This window comes from Ochlerotatus camptorhynchus, unplaced genomic scaffold (genome assembly GCF_037179485.1).
Source record: "Ochlerotatus camptorhynchus isolate MF236.1 unplaced genomic scaffold, CSIRO-AGI_Acam_v1.1 ptg000215l, whole genome shotgun sequence".
NCBI lineage: Eukaryota > Metazoa > Arthropoda > Insecta > Diptera > Culicidae > Ochlerotatus > Ochlerotatus camptorhynchus.
The window spans coordinates 486,830-505,347 of NW_027040705.1; the positions used below are offsets into that span (position 1 = coordinate 486,830).

At 37.7% G+C, this 18,518-nt stretch overlaps 2 protein-coding genes across 5 annotated transcripts in view; one reads left to right on the forward strand and one right to left on the reverse strand.

Moving 5' to 3' along the window:
- LOC135703520 (mucin-2) overlaps positions 1 to 18,518 on the reverse strand; it is a 315,489-nt gene that overhangs the window by 123,754 nt on the left and 173,217 nt on the right. The window lies entirely within an intron of this gene.
- On the forward strand, positions 2,172 to 3,683 carry LOC135703529 (uncharacterized). The gene is made up of 2 exons (XM_065224769.1): positions 2,172 to 3,427; positions 3,489 to 3,683. Exons 1-2 carry the CDS (start codon positions 2,204 to 2,206, stop codon positions 3,681 to 3,683), a joined length of 1,419 nt encoding a protein of 472 aa, XP_065080841.1. The 5' UTR covers positions 2,172 to 2,203.

Genomic DNA, 18,518 nt, shown 5'->3' on the forward strand with positions numbered 1-18,518 from the left:
AGAAACTAACTAAGCCTACGAAAGTTGTTTAACTTATATTATATATTCGACAATGTATTAGTATAAGTATTACAGACGAACAGGACGAAATCAATTTTATATAGATTTGTAAATTCAATTCCAAATAGATTACTATCAATAAATGTTGTAAAACAACACTGTAAAAATCATAATTGGCTTTGTGATGTTAATAAAGAAAACAGCAAGCATCATGATTGACTCGTAAGAAGTAAAAATAAAACAAACGTAGATTTCAGTGATAAATGTGGATGCTTTATCTTTAAGTAAAATATCAAATTTAGTTTTAATTATATTTTTTAGAAATATCAAAATAATACCAAAATATGAATTCAACAGAAATAAAAAAAATAGCATATCAAAATATGTTATCAGCATGTTTTCAAAAACAAAATTAGATATCATTTTGATAGTATTTTGATATCCGACTTCGCTCGGGATGGGTTTCGTAGAACATGAGAAAATATTTTCAAAAAGGGGGCCTACCACCCCACGACTAAAAGTCTCTTGAATAAAGAAAAAATGTGCTTTATCTCGAGATCTTTACTATCTGAGGACAGGTCAGTTGAAAATTTACTCACAATGTAAACTTCTTAAATGTGCTATATGTTGAAATTCTCTGACCACCTAGAAGTTTCTGTCGTTGAAAAACTTGTTCGAGTAACCAGAGCTTTTTTAATGGTGAACAGATTAGTTCAGAATTCTACCATTAACCCCCTTAAGTACGCATCCAGTTATTTAGATTTTCCTTCTTCACTTTACTTAACTCTTGCGTTAGTTAGGTAGGTTCCGATTCTGCACCTTGTAGTTTCATTCTTATACCTGTGATTTTGACACATTTACCTAGGGGATGAGTACATATAAGGAAGTTAGATTTTGATAAGTTTTTAGTGATCCACTAAATACGCAATTTCATTACAATGATTCTCAGCATTTGAAAGGTGCAACAGCTTCTTAATTACAATGATTTTGAGCTTCTAAAAGTGCAAAAGCTTCTTATTCAAAATGATTTTTAACTCGTAAAGGCGCACCAAAAATTTAATTCTGATCTATGTAATCTTAAGCCCTGTAATGGTGGTTACGCACGGTTATGTATTTACGTAATCAGATATTTTCAGAGATCATCAGCTCTTAAATGCGCAACAGCTGCTTAACCAAAATGATTTTGAGCTTCTTAAGGTGCAACAGCTTCTTTATCAAAATTATTTTGAGCTTCTAAAAACACAACAGCTTCTTAATTAAATAATTTTGAGCTTCTAAAGGCGCAACAGCTTTTAAATCAAAATTATCTCGAGCTTCTAAAGACGCAACATAAACTTAATTCTGATTTATAGTAAGCCCTAGCATTTTCCCTTACCTGGTGAATTTGATGATTTTTCGTGATATGGAAACTACTACATCTTGATACATTCACATTATATGCAACTGTAATAAAATTTCCAATTAACTGACAGAACCCCAAGGGTGCAAAGAGCGTGGCGATACAATTGCTACAATTGAAAATATTTCAGACTGTCTGAACATAATTTACTGATAAATTGATATTTTCTATTTGACAGTTACATTAAAACTAAAGATCGGTTTAATTATTAACTTGAAATCCCCCTGCTCCTCACTCCTCCTGAACATCTGTGCCTAATTTGAAGGATTGGTCCCAATATTTTAAAGGTAGTTTAAGAAAATGTTTGGCAGCTCGTTAATTCTGCGGAAGCTTTCCTTGAATTTTATTTGTAATATTTTATCCTCCATGTGCAGTTCTCTAAGCATGCCAGTTAGCGATGCCATTCTAAATTATATACAACAAATTAAACAAATCGATTTAGACCAGTAAAATTGTTTAATATCTGACAGTCATCCGAAGAAAATAACAGTTAGGTCATAATATACACTTCTGGTATGGTTTTAAATCCGAAGCAAGATTTAGAGCCAGCACGCCACAATCAAACACGAATGGTTGGGTGGCAACTTCATCCAAATTCTACAACTCCTTCAATGTATGCAACTGACAAAAATCGAAAATCTAGAAATGTAAAACGGGTTTCGGGATTCTAGACATGGCCCTTTCCACACTGGCATTCTTTTAGGCCTGCATAGAATGACCGCTATAAGATGCATACCCATTCTCCGCTTAACCTCAGTCCGATTTGGAGAACAAACGTATTCAGGCTGAGCACAATCATCCGCCATGGCTAGATCGTTCGGTGTAACATTAATCGTTCTGGTAGTCTGTATCGGTGCGTGTAAAGCTGATTTCGGGATGGGTGTTACTGTACCTAATCTGCAATCGAGTGTTTCAAGTGCAATTGGAGCCGGGTTAATTCCGCTGCTGGCTGCCAATGCATCCATCAAAGTGAACGTAGATTCGGATGTAACAGGCACCTTAGGTGCGGTCGTAGTTGTTGTAAATAGTGTCAATGCTAGTGTGTCCAGAATTTACCGTGTGACAAAGGCTGCAGTTTCGAACAGCAACACTAGCTCGATCGTGCTTTTTTCTGGGCTGCTGGGAAACGTTACGACGGCTACGCTGGATCTCGTTAGCGCAGCCATTGTGTCACAAGCATTTCCATTGACCGTCGATTCGGAGACCAACACCGGAATCCAAGGGAACATAACCACTCTGCTGAACGATGTTTATGAACTGATTTTGGTTTTTTCAAAGTTTGCTATCGCTGTTGATCAAGTACAGTTCTCAACAAATCCGGTGACCAGTGCAAATGTATCCAGTTTCGTGACACCTGCCATTGTTTCCGAACTAACTACCACAATAAGCTCTATAACTTCGGCGGTTGAAAGTCTTGCTCGTTTGTTTACTGTCGTTATCAGAGATAAGTCTACTATCGTGACCCAGGTCAGAAGTATAAATGTGACGTCAAGCACAGCAAATCAAGCTCTGACAAGTCAAATAAATACATACAATTTGAATATTGCTAACGCATCCCGAGCAATGACAGCAAACATCAACGTGTGGACTAGCAGCATCGTACAGGCAGTAACACCGATAAACGATCTGTTATCTACTTGTAACACTTTCACCCCGGACAGTAGTATCCTGCTGAGAATTTCAGAGACATTTCTCAACTTGCAAATGAATGTTCTGCAAAACCTTTTGAGTCGAACGCAAACTTCCGCTGATGCTCTTTACAACGCTACCCGAGCCATCACATGTGCAACCATCAGTTCTAGCAGCCAGTATGCTGGTACCTGCTTTTCCAAGTACTCCGTCCAGTTGACACTGCCTCCGGTTCTAGTAAGCCGTCTGTCGAGTTGCCTTTCAGCCGAGACCCCAACTGTGCTCAACCTGAGCCCCATGCTGACGCCACTGCTGCGACAGCAACGAAGGGATCTCACGTCAGTTACCGCGGCTCAGCTTTCAACCTGCTCCAAACCCAATGGACCGTGCGTTGCGGTGGTAAGTGTTCTTGAACCCAGTTAGTAGTTATAACCAATTTAAATTTTCTTTTAACCCGCAGTACGCCACAGCCTTTGATGAGTTGAATACCCAAATCTCCGCTCAGCTGAACGTGACTCAGGTCGTGCTGCAGATGGAATCTGAAATCGTACAAAAACGATTCGGCACGTGTGCCAACGCAACTACTGCCGACGTTCTAGATAACATTAGAATTATTTCCAGTGAATTTGACAAATGTTTGATAACTGGACAGTAGGTTTTGAACAATGTGTACGGAAATGAAGATTATTTACTGAATAAAAAAAATCTCTTGGCTTATTGAGTGAGCATTGCACAAACCATTGGTCGATGACACCTTCTTTCCTCGTGCCTGGGAAGCTCGGTAAATCTTAACTTCTTTGATTAAGTATGTGACTGGAATGCCAGAGAAGCCCAGGAAAAAGCATGTCTGGTTGTGTCTAATGAACAGTGGGAGAGGAATAAACTATGGTAGGAAAAAAAAAATAAAGCTTGGGATTGCATCCAATCCAGTTGACATCTTGAGAAAAGTTTCTTGGCTTTGTTAGGGCTACAATTTGGTGGATAAACACAGTTCAAATTTTGGCGGAAAAATGGCACAGTTGTACAAGCTTTTTATTTCACAAGTTAGAGGTTTGCCGTCTTCAAATAGCTCAAATATACCTCAATATACCGTTAAGACAATCAGATCTGAGCTATACGATTCCCTTCGGGATCAAGATAGATAACCTTATGTTCCAGTCCGGGATATTTTGGCTAGACGCGATCTGGAATTTATGAAAATCATATATGTTTTTTTTTGAAAAAAAATTAATTAAATTTCAATCTAAAAATTTGATTAACTTTGTGTTAAGTTTGTATTTTTAATTGCGTGATTTTTTTAGCAATGGTTGATTTGTAATAGTTGCCCGAGCCAAGTTGGATATCAAAATACTATCAAAATAATATCAAATTATGTTTTTGAAATCTTGCTGATACCATATTTTGAATGATATTGTTTAATTTCGGTTGAATTCATAATTTGATATTACTTTGATATTTCTAAATAATGTAATTAAAAACAAAAATTGATATCTTATAAAAAGAGCATCCACTTTTATGACTGAAATTTATTTTTTTTTCTTTTCTTATGAGTTAATCAGGATGCTTGATTTTTTTTTATTTATAACATCACAAAGACAATTATGACTTTTACAGTTAGATTTTAAAACATTTATTAATATTAATCTATCTGTGAATTGAATTTAAAATCTGATATAGCTGATAGATATCGATAGAACTGATGGAAATATAGATTTGTTTTTATTTTGAATTGATGAAAACTTATTGATAACATTTTTTAATTTTGAATCTTGATATTAACCAATAGATTTCAAAGCATGATATCAAAATAATACTAATTTCAAAAGGCATACATGGATTTGTTATCAAGAAAACATGATTTTTTATCATTTTAATATCCTTCATATATCATTTAGATCTAATTTTTGTTATGATTACTGTTAACTCGACCTACCTAAACAAAGGCAAAATATGTTATTACTAACGCTTAAATCAAAATATCAAATTTAGTTTTCATTTTGTTCTCATTCTCTGCTCTGGTGTGTAATAACACTGCTGATATCAAGTTGAACAGAAATAATTTCATGTTTTAGGAAAAGTGAAATATTTGTATCGTAATTCATATTTGAGGGGGTTAGAAGGAAAGGGGTGTAACTGACTTTGATCGATTCTCTTCATCGACTTTCTCTTTCGTTAATAATTTAGCTGCAAACACATACCTTGATTCGTGTGCCATTCTGGACGCTAGATGAGAACCTCCTTTATCAAACTATGTGGCAGAAATAACACAAAATCTGTTTATAAAGCTGTGGCTATCAAAAGAGCATGTCGATGCAGAGATTTGATCAAAGTCACTCACACCCCTTTCCTTCTAAACCCCTCATTTCAAATCTCCTTCTCTCTCCCCCCATCGATAAAATTGTAAATCTCCACTAACCTCGAGTCGACCGCGAGTATTTGATGCAATTCCTGTAACTCCAGATTTAAGATTAAGATTAATTATGTATAACGCAAATGATATCAAAAGTTTATTCGATTGACCCAAATAAATTAATTTACAAACAAAAAATACTTCTGAGATAAAGACTGGAACGCGCAGAAATTGGTCGGGAAAAAAAATCGTTTCTTTCAGTCAAAATTCATATCACAAAAATCTTCTTATTTTTCTTGTTCAATTCATATATTTAGAGGAAAAAATGTTCGTTTATTCTTTTGGTTTGCCAGATCCGAACTACCGTGCCTTCCGCTGAATCCCATTCCATTAAATTTCGCACGGTGGTCTCATCGACCCTATTCGCCGCCGAACGCCAGTTAGATTTAAACTGCTGCTCGTTTTCTATGGATTTATGAGTTTTTTTTTTTGAGATTCCGTTTGACCAAGGCCCAATACTGTTCGATAGGGCAGGCCCAATACCGTTCGATAGGGCGGAGTTCTGGGCTGTTGGGATGGTTGTGGTCTTTGTGTACCACAACCACGTTGTTCGCATCGTACCACTCGATTGCCTTTTTCCCATAGTGGTAGCTCGTAAAGTTCGGCCAGAACAGCATAGGTCTATTATGTTGCTTTACGAATGGTAGCAGCCGCTTTTTCAGGCACTCCTGGACGTAGATCTATTGATTGATGGTTCCCGTAGTAATTAAAATTCAGCTTTTTAGACCACACGTGCAAATGGCCTGCCAGATGAGATATTTTTTCGGAAACTTCGATAGTTTGATGGTTTTGAAAATTTCAGCCACCTTCCCTTTTCCTGATGCGATATAAAACTCCTGTCCCGGAAGCTGCTTGAAATCCGCTTTTACTAAGTTTCGTCGTCCATGACGACACATTCGAACTTTGTGAGCAGATTCGTATACAGCTTTCGGGACCGCTGCTTTGCCGACGTGTTTTGTTTGTAATCTCGACGTCCCGGATGGAGAGGTTAGGATTCCGTTTATATTTCAGCGCCACCTTCTTCATCGTCACTCCCATGTCCGGATTACGATTGCCGCCGCTTCCAGGCTTCCTGGCGGTCAACAGACGCTCCCCGAAAACTTTTAAAACGTTTGTCACGGCCGATTTGGCCGCATCCAGCAATTTAGTCAACTTGGCGTGTGAGAACGTCGGATTCTCTTGCTGCTGCTCCTCTTGCTTGGACGTCATTTTGAAAACTGGATAGCAAACGGAGAAAACTCATCATAGCAGCCATTGTATACACGCTCAACTTTCAAATGCAGCAGGTTTTTTAATGCATTTGTAACAGAAATACATCAATTTTAAGATGACCAATTTTTGCGCGTTCCAGACTTTATTGTCTATTTGATGTATATTTTGAATAATTGATGGCATTTTGCACTCACTTGTGCCTTTTTGAGAAAATTAATTCAGAAACTCATGATTTTTTTTTTCAAAACTATACAACTCTCTAATAAGGAAAATTGGGGTTGTTAGCGAAATTCTTGGATAAAAAAAGTAAAAAAGGCTATCTTCCATTTAATTCCACTTAATTAATTTTGGTATCCACTTATCTTATCCACTAAAGAACTTTCAAAATCTAATCCCATTAAGTACTCATCCCATAGGTAAAAAGTCAAGATCACAGGTATGAAAAATGAAACTACAATGTGTAGAATCGAACTACAATGTGTAGAGAGTTGCATAGATTTTTCTCCTTTAGTTTACTTAAATCTTTGAGTTTAATTGGTTAGGTAGGTTCCGATTCTATACATTGTAGTTTCAATTAATTAAGTGGAATTAAATGGAAGATAAGCTTTTTACTATTTTATTTAAAGCATTCCATTAACAACCCAATTTCATTACTTCATTATGATGGCTGCCAAGCCTTTGGGAATTTTCCTTATTAGAGAGTTGTATAGACTTTCTCCTTTAGTTTACTTAAATCTTTGGTTTTAATTAGTTAGATAGGTTCCGATTCTACACAGTGTAGTTTTATTTTTTATACCTGTGATTTTGAATTTTTGCCTCGTGGATTAGTACTTAAGGGGATTAGATTTTGATAAGTTCATTAGTGGGAATGACACTGATGAAGACTGCATGCTGTAGTCAAAATACGTATCTGTCATAGATACCAAAATTAATTCAGTGGAATTAAATTGAAGATAACCTTTTTTATTATAGTCAAATATTGTTAAATTTGTCTGTCGGATCGAAGTAGGCCGCGCTGCGAAAATGACGTGTTTTTGTTTTGCTGCGTCGTTTTCGTTCTAGTGAAAATGTTATAAATTTACAAATACATTTTTAAAAAGTGTTAATTTGAAAGTACAGAAGTGATGTTGAAAAGTACGTTAAGTGAAAATTTTTAAATTCCTATCCGTTGCGGGTGGTGTAAACTGTTCTAACCTACGCGTAGCTACGCTCAGCTAAGTTTATTTACCTTTTCGTTCCTCTGTCCTCGATAGGAAATATCCTAAATGGATTCAAGACGATCATTTCAAAACTTACAAAATACGCGTCAATCAAGTATTGCACTACTGCTTGATCGAAAGTTTCAGTACATTTAAGAGATGAACTAGCCTCAGGCTAAAAATCTCTAAAATAAAGATAACCTTTTACACATCAGAATGAATTGTGCATATGTTTAGGATCAACAAACATTTTCAGGCGCAAAGGAGCAATAGGATCGAGCTGATAACGTTTCTCAATTCCAAAATTTGAAGACTGTTTTTAATAATATGTTTAGGTAATGGGCAGCAACAACGGACAGATAAACTACTTAAAGCTTCTATTTATTAAATGCTTGATATAATGATTGCCAGCTACGCCGGCTGGGCGTATCCTATGGCTTACCCTCTCTACTAACAAAAATCCACCCTTCTCGTGACACTTATGAGGGGTCGCAGAGTTCTCTGCATCTCTCTTAAGTAAGTGTCGGACTAACATTCCTCCCCTTTCCCCAACAGGTGCAAGGACGTGGCCAGGACAGCTCTGGTCTATTGGAGGGAGACACATCCTTTATCTAAGAGGTAGTAATTAATCACTAATTACTATCTAACAGCAACGGATGAAGGTGGGTCTCCTTCTTAACAACAGTTTGGAGCTCGTACCACCTACGACATTGTGCAACCTGGTTTATGCTCTGCTATGCCATGCTAAATTGTTAAATTTGTAAGTCCTTGTAAAGAAAATCCAGTTTGTCTAACAGTGTAATTAAATTATAGCTTTATATGTGGAATTGGTAATTGGTATATTTAAATAAGAGAGGGTCTAGTCAAAGAAAGGAGCTGGTTTTTACTCAAACGAACTGTCAAAGCCAGAGCCAATCAAGCAGTTCCTATTTTGATTACATTGGCAGTGTTGCTAGAAACCGCCCAGGTAGTTTGTTTTGAATCCGCTTTACTACTTATCCTGGACCCACTCTAGTTTAAATGGAATAGTTCTATTTTCGAGGATAACTCAAAAAAAAACGAACCATGTAATAATATCACTGAGCCTTAAAATGACTCATTCGCTGATTCTAGGTCTTGCTTGTTCATTTATTATGCATTCATTCGGGCCCTGCACTATACAAGAGTATATTTTTTTACATTCTCTCAGTTTCTCGCCTGTTTCTTTCGACAGTGATTTCCACGTCTCCGTGCAGAGCCTTGCTCTCTGGGATATTTCGCATGAACATATTAGATCAATTGATGAGAATATCGAATTAGTTACATTTTTAAATAAATCAGGTGATTTGCGATGTTTGGCAAACTTCACAAGCAGGATAATCTTGCTTCTGAAAGCCTCGATTTGAGTGTGAAAGCATGCAAACACTGCACGCACTGGAACATCCGAGTAGATCAAATTACACAAATCCGCCGAAACGAGAAGCTTTTCGATGAAAGTGCATGATTTATCATATACAAACTTTCTATATTGCTCGTTAGCACCACAATTTCATCGACAAAAGAAGATCCGCCTCGCACTCTCCAGCTCAAAAATCGAATTTCACATCTACCAAACTGGTTCTTCCTAATTCCTGGGTGACAATAACGAATGTACCATACTCTATAAAAGCAACCTCTTTCTCTCTAGCAGGTGTTAGTTTTTAACCGGCTCGCGGTGAAATAATCTCAAAAATGTTACCTGGGAACTTGGTGGCCATCAGTTTGATACTGGTGCTACCGATGACTGTGCACGGCGATTTCGGACTAAACATCACCGTTCCGAATCTGGCAGAAAGTGTGGTAGCCGCTGTTGGGCCAGGAATTATACCTTTGGTGAAAGCAAATGGAACAATTCAATTGGTCAATATTCAGAATGACCATGGTGCGATTGTGGCTCTGATTGATACGATCAACAAGGTCGTTAATCCATTGAACAAATTATTGGGAAGCACTGTAGTGACTGCTAAGAATAGAAAGATGGACAGTGGAGTGATTTTCAGCAATCTAAATGACCTAGCCAGCAAGGCTCGACAGTCTCTGGATGAAGCAGTAACAAGTGATCGTGGACTGGAAAATAAGATCAAACCGATGCTGTACACTCAAATGGTGGAAAATATCACCGAGCTCGCTGATAACGTCGATAGTGTTAAGGCGTCTTTCGGAACACTTTCCGCCGCTGTTGATCAAGTGAAGAATTCTGTGGAACTAATTACACCCGATAATATATCGTCGATCATCACTCCAGATATGGTGGATAGCTTGGTTAGTCCATTGAAGGGTGTTTCAGACAATTTAAACAACATAGCCAGTTTGACCACAACAATCTTAAAGGAACAGAATTCAGCCATCTATTACCGAAATGTGTTCAGCAGTTCTTTTAGTCAACAAAAGCAAAACTATGAAAGGATTTATGTCAGTAGCATAGAACGTGCTATCAGTGAGGTCAACAACACCATTGTAGAACTTTCAACGGGATTCAACATGAGTGTAAAACAAGCATACTCCCCAATAATGAATCAACAACAGCAAGAAAGACGCCAACAAAGCGTTTCCAACTTGACCATCTATTTGGATTCGATGGAAAATGCAACAAAGGATTTCATTCAAAGCACTAACCAAAGCTTTACCAAGCTATGGCACAACGTCAACCAAACTCTGACCGATCAGAGCCAAATCGTTGTTACCATGCTGTACGATGCAGTCGAAAATATTACAATCCGTGGATCACTCAGCGACAGCCCCTATACCGATCGTTGCGTCCAGATTTACGGGTCACAGTTGTCCCTTTCTCCAGTATCCGTTGGAAGACTTTCCCCGTGTTCCCAGGGGGAAAGTGGCAGTTCGTCAGCATTGCTGCAAACCGTGCGGATACTCCTAGAACAAGCAAAATCGGCTGCCACCTCCTATTCCAAAGGGGTGCGAGTTTGTCAGAAGAACAACGGACTCTGCAGTGATTTGGTAGGTTTTTATTTGCTTCAAATCACCTGGAATCAGTTTAATTAAATATTTTTTGAAATCCCACAGTTCTTCTCTGCATTTTCCGATTTGGCTCAGCATACGAGCGCTCAGATGAACAATGCGGCGAGTGTCGTTGAGAGCGAGGTTCAAATTATAGAGAAAAGAATTCGTTTGTGTGCTCTGGCGACTACGGTCGATATCGGTGATAATGTTCGGTCAATTGTGAATAAATTTGATTCCTGTTTACAAACGGGGAATTGAAATGGTAACTTATTTGTCGAATACATTTTTTTTTGATTGATGACAGCTCCATAATGCTTAAGGTGAAAGTGATCTAGTGCGTAAATAAAATTTTTTAAATGGTTTTGGCTCTCGTTTTGTCGTTTTTACGAACTAATAGAAGGAAACACTAATGTAGAAACTTGATGTCTTTAGCAAATGTTCATAAAATCAACTATTCAGCAACTTTGTCCAAAACATAGACCTATTATCTCGTAACTGGAAACAGTTAGAATTTGGATGTGTAATACTAACTTAATGATTATTCAGGTGTGTATTTCAAAATATGCGGGATATCATTTTGAGCAACTTCTAAGAAGACATCTAGTCTGAGATCGAAGTAGGCCGCGCGATTGAAATGACGTGTTTTGATTTTGCTAAAAAAAAAGTCTCTGTGTTTTTATGGTTTTTATCAATTTGAACGATTAAAAAAACTCTAAAATTGATGGTGTAAAAAAAAAGATCTTATTCCGGATTTGTATCTGAAGGACGAAAAGTAGAAGAGGCTGATAGGCAAACAGAAGGTCATCAAGATGGAGTGAATCAAGCGGGCCGCCATCCGGGAAGTTGAAGCATTTGAGTAAGGGTTGGTCGCCGGTAAGGGCCAGTAAGTGCTGCCAGCAGATGAATCAAGAGGTATTCGAAACAAAATTGGTAAGAAATGTCCATTCAAATCGATTTAATACAGTTGAACAAATTTCAAAACTATATACGTGCCAGATTTGGAAATAATATTTCTGAATCTGGAAGTGTGTTTATGATACCATTATCCATTTGATAAAGATAGAGTGAACATGCGGGGCTTATTGTAAGTAAAAGTGACCTCGGAGTGGTCGTGAATTACCAGGCATTCTGAAATGGGTCACTGGAGCTGCAATAGAGCTAACACCTTCTAACTCCCGGACTAAACCTGCTTTAGTTGAAGGGTAATAAAAAGCAGTTTTCTTCCATAATAACACTGCCGGACAGTGGGGGTTAGATTGTACACACACACACACACACACACACACACACACACACACACACACACACACACACACACACACACACACACACACACACACACACACACACACACACACACACACACACACACACTTCTAAGAAGACATCTAGTCTCTAAATTGTCAAAAAGGGTAGAAAATGTTGTTGACCGTCTTTATTCATTCGTTCATTAAATACGCATTGCACACGGCAGAGAACTTGTTTTCACATCCTCCCAGTTTCATTCATATTTCGTTCAGCTGCTGTCCGATCCACATCTCCGAGCAGAGGTACTTGCTGATAAGAATATTCATTCACTCAGCAATCTTTTAGCAATCGATTTTGACTGTTTTGACCACAAGGTGGTAGCATATCGGAAATTAAGTGTTTTGCGATTGTTGTAATATTTCGCATTTGTAAACTTGCGTTAGCCACTTTTTAGTTGTGAAAGTATGCAATCGTCAAAACTGTTAACCTGAATCGATCTGGAACATCAGAGTAGATAGAATTACACAAATCCACTGAAACGAGAATTTTCGATAAAAACGAATGAATAATCGTCTACAAGCACATATTTTCGATAAAAACGAATGAATAATCGTCTACAAGCACATATTTTCAATTCTACTCGTCAGCACCAAACTGTCACCGACAAAGTTCAACAACCTCCCAGTCTCCCCCTCCAAAGAACCATATTTCTCACCTACCAAACTGGTTCTCCCTAATTTCTAGATTACAGTACCAAATGCACCTTGTATAAAAGCAACCTCTTTCTCAAGTCGGTGTTAGTATTAAGCCAGCTAGCAGTGTAATACAATAATGTCAGCAATGGTACCTTGGAAGTTGGTGGTCACCAGTTTGATGCTGGTGCTACCGGTGACTGTGCACGGAGATTTAGGGCTGAATATCAACATACCGAATCTGTCGACAAGTTTACAAGCCAGTATTGGACAAGGAGTTATGCCTTTGGTGCAAGCAAATGGAACAATTCAATTGAATATAATTCAGAATGACAATGGTGCGATTGCGGCTCTGATTGGTACGATCAACAAGATTGTCAGTCCCTTGAACATATTTTTGGGAAGCATTATAATGGCAGCCAGTGATGGAACGACGAACAGTGTAGTGCTTTTCAACAATCTAACTAACTTAGCCAACCAGACTCAGCAGTCTCTGAATGGATCACTAACAAGTGTTAGTGGAATGGAGAATAAAACCAATCCCATGTTGTATACTCAAATGGTGGGCAACATAACCGAACTGGTTAATAATGTCGTTAGTGTCAATGCGTCTTTCGGAACACTTTTCGCAGCTGTCGGCCAAGTGCAGACTTCGTCGGTATTAATTACATCGGGTAACGTATCATCGATAATAACTCCAGCTATAGTGAATAGCATGATTAGTCCATTGAATGGTATTTCGGCGAATTTGAACAAAATTTCCAGTTTAACCGCAGCAATCGTAATGGAAAAGAATTCAGCGTACTATTACCAAAGCGTGTACACCAGTTCTTTTAGCCTACAACAGGGATCTTATCAAACGATCTATATCAGTAGCATAGTACGTGCTATAGCTGATGTCAACAACACAATTGCAGTACTTTCAACGGGATTGGAAACAAGTGTAAACCAAGCATACTCCCCACTCATGAACCAACTACAGCAAGGAAGCCTTTCCAACTTGACCGTCTTTCTGAATACGGTGGGAAATTTGACGACTGATTTCATGCAAAAAAACAACCAAAGCTTCACCACTTTACAGCAGAACATCACCGAAACACTGACCAATCAGAGCCAAATAGTTGTTACCAATCTGAACAATGCAGTGAAAAATCTAACCAGCAGTGGCTTTGCTAGCGTAAGCCTCTATGCTAATCGGTGCGTCCTATTCTACGGGCCACAGTTTTCCCTGTCTCCCGTGTTTATTGGAAGACTTTCACAGTGTTCCGTGGCGGAAAGTGACAGCTTGGCAGCATTGGCGCAAACCGTGCGGATGCTGTTGGACCAGGTCAAATCGACTGCCATCACCTCTGCCAGTGGGGTACCAATTTGTCAACAGAATCCCGGACGCTGCAGTGATTTGGTAGGATTTTTGTTGTTGGAATAACCTAGGTCAAATCAATCATTTAATTACTCTTTATTTAAACAGTTCTTCTCGGCTTTTCCTGTTTTGACTCAGCAGACCAGCGCTCAGTTGAACACTACGGCGAACGTAGTTAAGGAAGAGGCTCAAGTTATAATGAAAAGAGTCCATTTGTGTGCAACGGCGACTACGGCCGATATCGGTGATTATGATCGATCGATCTTGAATAAATTTGATTCCTGTTTACAAAACGGGATTTGAAATGGGAAATGATTCGTGATGAACGATTTATGGGGCATGATGACAGTCCCATAATGAGGATTGGGTTCCTATGGCTGTAGGATCAAACAAATACGTGGTTTGTTGTAGGCTTCTCACCTATTTATGTCTTCTTCTTCTTCTTCTTCTTCTTCTTCTTCTTCTTCTTCTTCTTCTTCGCATTTCAAGCTAATTGGATATCGCATATTTAGCTTATTGCGTGCTCTCAACTTAGTGTTCTAGATGCAGTTTCACAGTTATTAATTGAGAGCTTTCGATGCCTGGTACCATTTTTGCATTGGTATAATGGTGTGGCAAGTCCAATCATACTTCTATGCCCAGGGAAGTCAAGAAATTTTCCAACCCGAAAAATTCCTAGACCGGATCGGGAATCGAACCCAGCCACCTCCAGCATGGTCTTGCTTTGTAGCTGCGCCTTTAACGACTGAGCTAAGGGAGGCCCAATTAACCTATTTATGTATTAACATCTTTTTAAGATGAAGTTGATCAAATATTTAGGCTGATTTGTAGCTGAATAAAGTTATTTGTTTAAACTGCATAAAGCTCTTTGTTGCTAGAATAAGCCTCCAATATTAAGTTCATAGTCGTTATTTGCTGTTAGCAAACTAACAGGTTCAGTAGCTTTTGATTCCCATATCTGCTTACTGATTATAAGGTCGTTAGTGCAATCGCTGAGGAGAAAAATATGATCGTACCTTTGAAATGATTAAGTGTCACATAAATATTTATAAAACGCACAATTACAGTGTTGCTACTCAGAAATACTGTCCTGTTAGTTTTTTTTTGTTCGAGACTACGAGCGACTGGCAAGTATCTAGCATAAGCTTCTAAAATGATTATAAGCTCCTAAAAGAAGCTTTTAAAATCTCATTGAATGAAAAAAAAAATAAAGGGTTGTGTCCTAGACACGACCGCAGTATGACGTAGAACCTATCTATCTATCTCTATCTATGATGCATGATATATGCATTTAGGTTAACATCCGACGTCCCTCCTTTTTTACATATTTTGCAGAAAAAATACATCCGAAGTCCCTCATTTTTTACATATTCTGCACAAAACATACTTTCTAAGCCCCGTAACTACACACAAAAAATTATCATTGATAAAATTAAAAACCGTTGGTGGAAATAAAAGTTTGCTTAGTTTTTTTTAGTAGAAAGTACTTACCTTTCAAAACGAAAGTCAGCCAACTGTCAAATCAAAAGTTTAACATATTATTAATTTTAAAAGTTAAAACTTTCAAATCGAATTGTAGAACTGTCAAACTGAAAACCTTATCCTTTTAGATTGCCGTTGGAAAAGTGTTGCTTCAAAACACGGGTATTTCTTCGAAATTTGCATAAGTTTTCATCTCAATTACAAATTATTTTTAAATTAATTGCTTTTATGATGCATGCAGAAATTTTTTATTTATTTTTGTTTTTATTTTTATGTAAGTAAATTCTTAATATACATATTTTTAGGTTTCATTAACATATTGTTGGATGTTGTTTGGAAAAAATCTAACTCAATCTCGGAACAGAAAGTAGTCTTCGGCGGATAATGAAGGTTTCCTCCCAAATACGGGGTTCCAACGTGCAGCGGACTTGGGCGAACGAAAGTGCATCTTGCTTTCGTTGCTGGCCGGGTATGGATCGGGCGATCGGGCGTCTGAATTTTACCAGTAGGAAATAACGGAGTCTCTAATCCCTATTGATAGCCACCAAAAACGTCTCGGCTGTGTGCTCCAACGTCCCAAGATACTTTCGATCTGAAAAATTATCAATTTCATGTTCAAAATCATCCTCGAAATATGTAGACAGTAGTAGCAATCTTACCTTCTGCGAAAAACTCAACCTTTTTCACTGCCTCCGGTACCGGAATCGGTTCCTCCGGTTGTGGAATTTTGGAAGTGTACGATGCACAATACGCCTTTTTAATGCACCACCAATGTAGAGTGCGCCACGCGAGTTTGAGAAGAAAGTCAACCAAACCGTTTGTTTACATCAGAAGAAGTATTTTCCCCAACGCAAATAACAGCATTTTTCATTCAAAATCTTGCCAATTTCCATCGGTAATTGTCTTATTGTACGATTTTCCACAAATCTGAACTGATTTGCATCTTCACTATTCACACACAAGAAATCCGGAAGATCATAACCACTAAGGCACTTTTCTAATTTTCCATTTTTTTCAACAAAAATATTCCTGAGCACCAGCAGGATCTTTTCAAAAAAGTTACAGAATTATAATTTTTCAACTGTAGATTAAGTTTTGCAGCATCTCAGATGAATCAATTTATCAGGAAAAGTAAAAAAGTGTTCCGCTTCCTATGTCTCCAGGCAAAAATGTATGCTCACAACACTCTTTTTGACGTTCTCCTATTCACCACCAGAGGTTGAATCGATCGTTTAGTTTCTATTAAAATGGCCTATTGATTTACTGCGGTCTAGTATCTTACCTTGTATGCCCTATTAGATTTTTGGACAATGACAATGAGCTTTTCAGGAGGTCATTTTGACATTTGTACAATTTTTGTTTTAAAAATGTGAACTTTTAAAATTACCTCCCGATAGTCAAATAAAAACTTTCAAATCATAGAATTCACTTTGAATATTTTCGTAGTTGAAACTACCAAATTCGAGAAACTTTTAATTTGTATTGGTAACATTTTTATAGATACTATTTTTGTTTTTTGTGTGTATCAGGATTTCCCGCCAATTTATTATGAATGGGGGCGGAGCAGAACGTTTCTTTTGTGCAGAATATGGAAAAAAGGTGGACTTTGGATGTTAATATACACTGGAGTCGCTTTTTACGCGGGTGATACGTCCCGCGTAAAAAAACCGCATAAATTCCGGAATCCGCGTAAAAAAACCGCGTAAATTCCGAAATCCACGTAAAAAAAACCGCGTAAAAAAAGACCGTGTAAGAAAAAACCGCGTAAAAACCGATATACCGCGTCAATTCGTAAAAAAAAACCAAAATTCGCGTAAAAAAAAAACCGCGTAAATTCCGGAATCCGCGTAAAAAAAACCGCGTAAATTCCGAAATCCGCGTAAAAAAAACCGTGTAAAAAAAAAACCGCGTAAAAAGCGACTCCAGTGTAATTGCATATATAGAGGTACCAGATATGTTTTACAGTCAGTTGTTGGTAATTTATCGAGTGTATGTCTCCTATTAGGCAATATTTTTTTTGAAAATGTTGGCTCTGCATGTAAAAAATAATCGTTCATACATAATTAGGGTTTGCTTAAAATTTATTTCTCGAAAAAAAAATGATCGTCAAAGTCCATGTCTTTTTCGGGTTATTGTTAAGAGGGAGGGGGAGGGGGTTGCTAAGCGGGAGGGGGTTTTACATGCACGTTTTTTCAAGTCTCATTCCTCATTGTGGTGGACACGCCGTGATCCACCTTTAGCCACTGACCTAGTCCTGATGCAGGACCTAGTGCCACGGCGTCCGAAGCTGTAATGAACAGAGGCATGAGAGCAGCGCTGATTTATATCTTTTCAGGTTCAAGCAGAATGATGTGCAACCAAGTGGTATTCGTCTATGATAACTGGGTTTGGGAAAAAGGCTTATTTCATGAAATCAGTGATAAAATTATCATTTGTGTATTTTCAAAAGTTTAATTACAGAAAAAATGGAAAAATATTTATTTCAACAGGTTTGTAATGTAATATCCTATCGATTGGAGTATTTGGATTTTAATTTCATCTATAAATGACAAAGTTACAAGCTTTCAACACCTAACACTCCTTCACCACACATATTTTTTGATTTGCACCCCAGTATAGTCGACAAAGACGTAGTTCTACGTCAAAAAAAAACTTCTAAGGGGCTGTTCATAAGCTATGTAGACTCTTTAGGGGGGGATTGACTAATGTGTACGTTCCATAAAAATTGAAAAAAAAATTGTATGGATGATTGTCTACGCGGGGGGAGGAGTGTCTAAAAACTTTAAAAATCGGTCTACGTAGTTTATGAACAGCCCCTAAAGAATACTACTCTAGAAGAAGATTCTAACAGAAACTTCTAAAAGATGCTAACTCATAGAAAAATCACAGGCAGGACAGTAAATCTGAA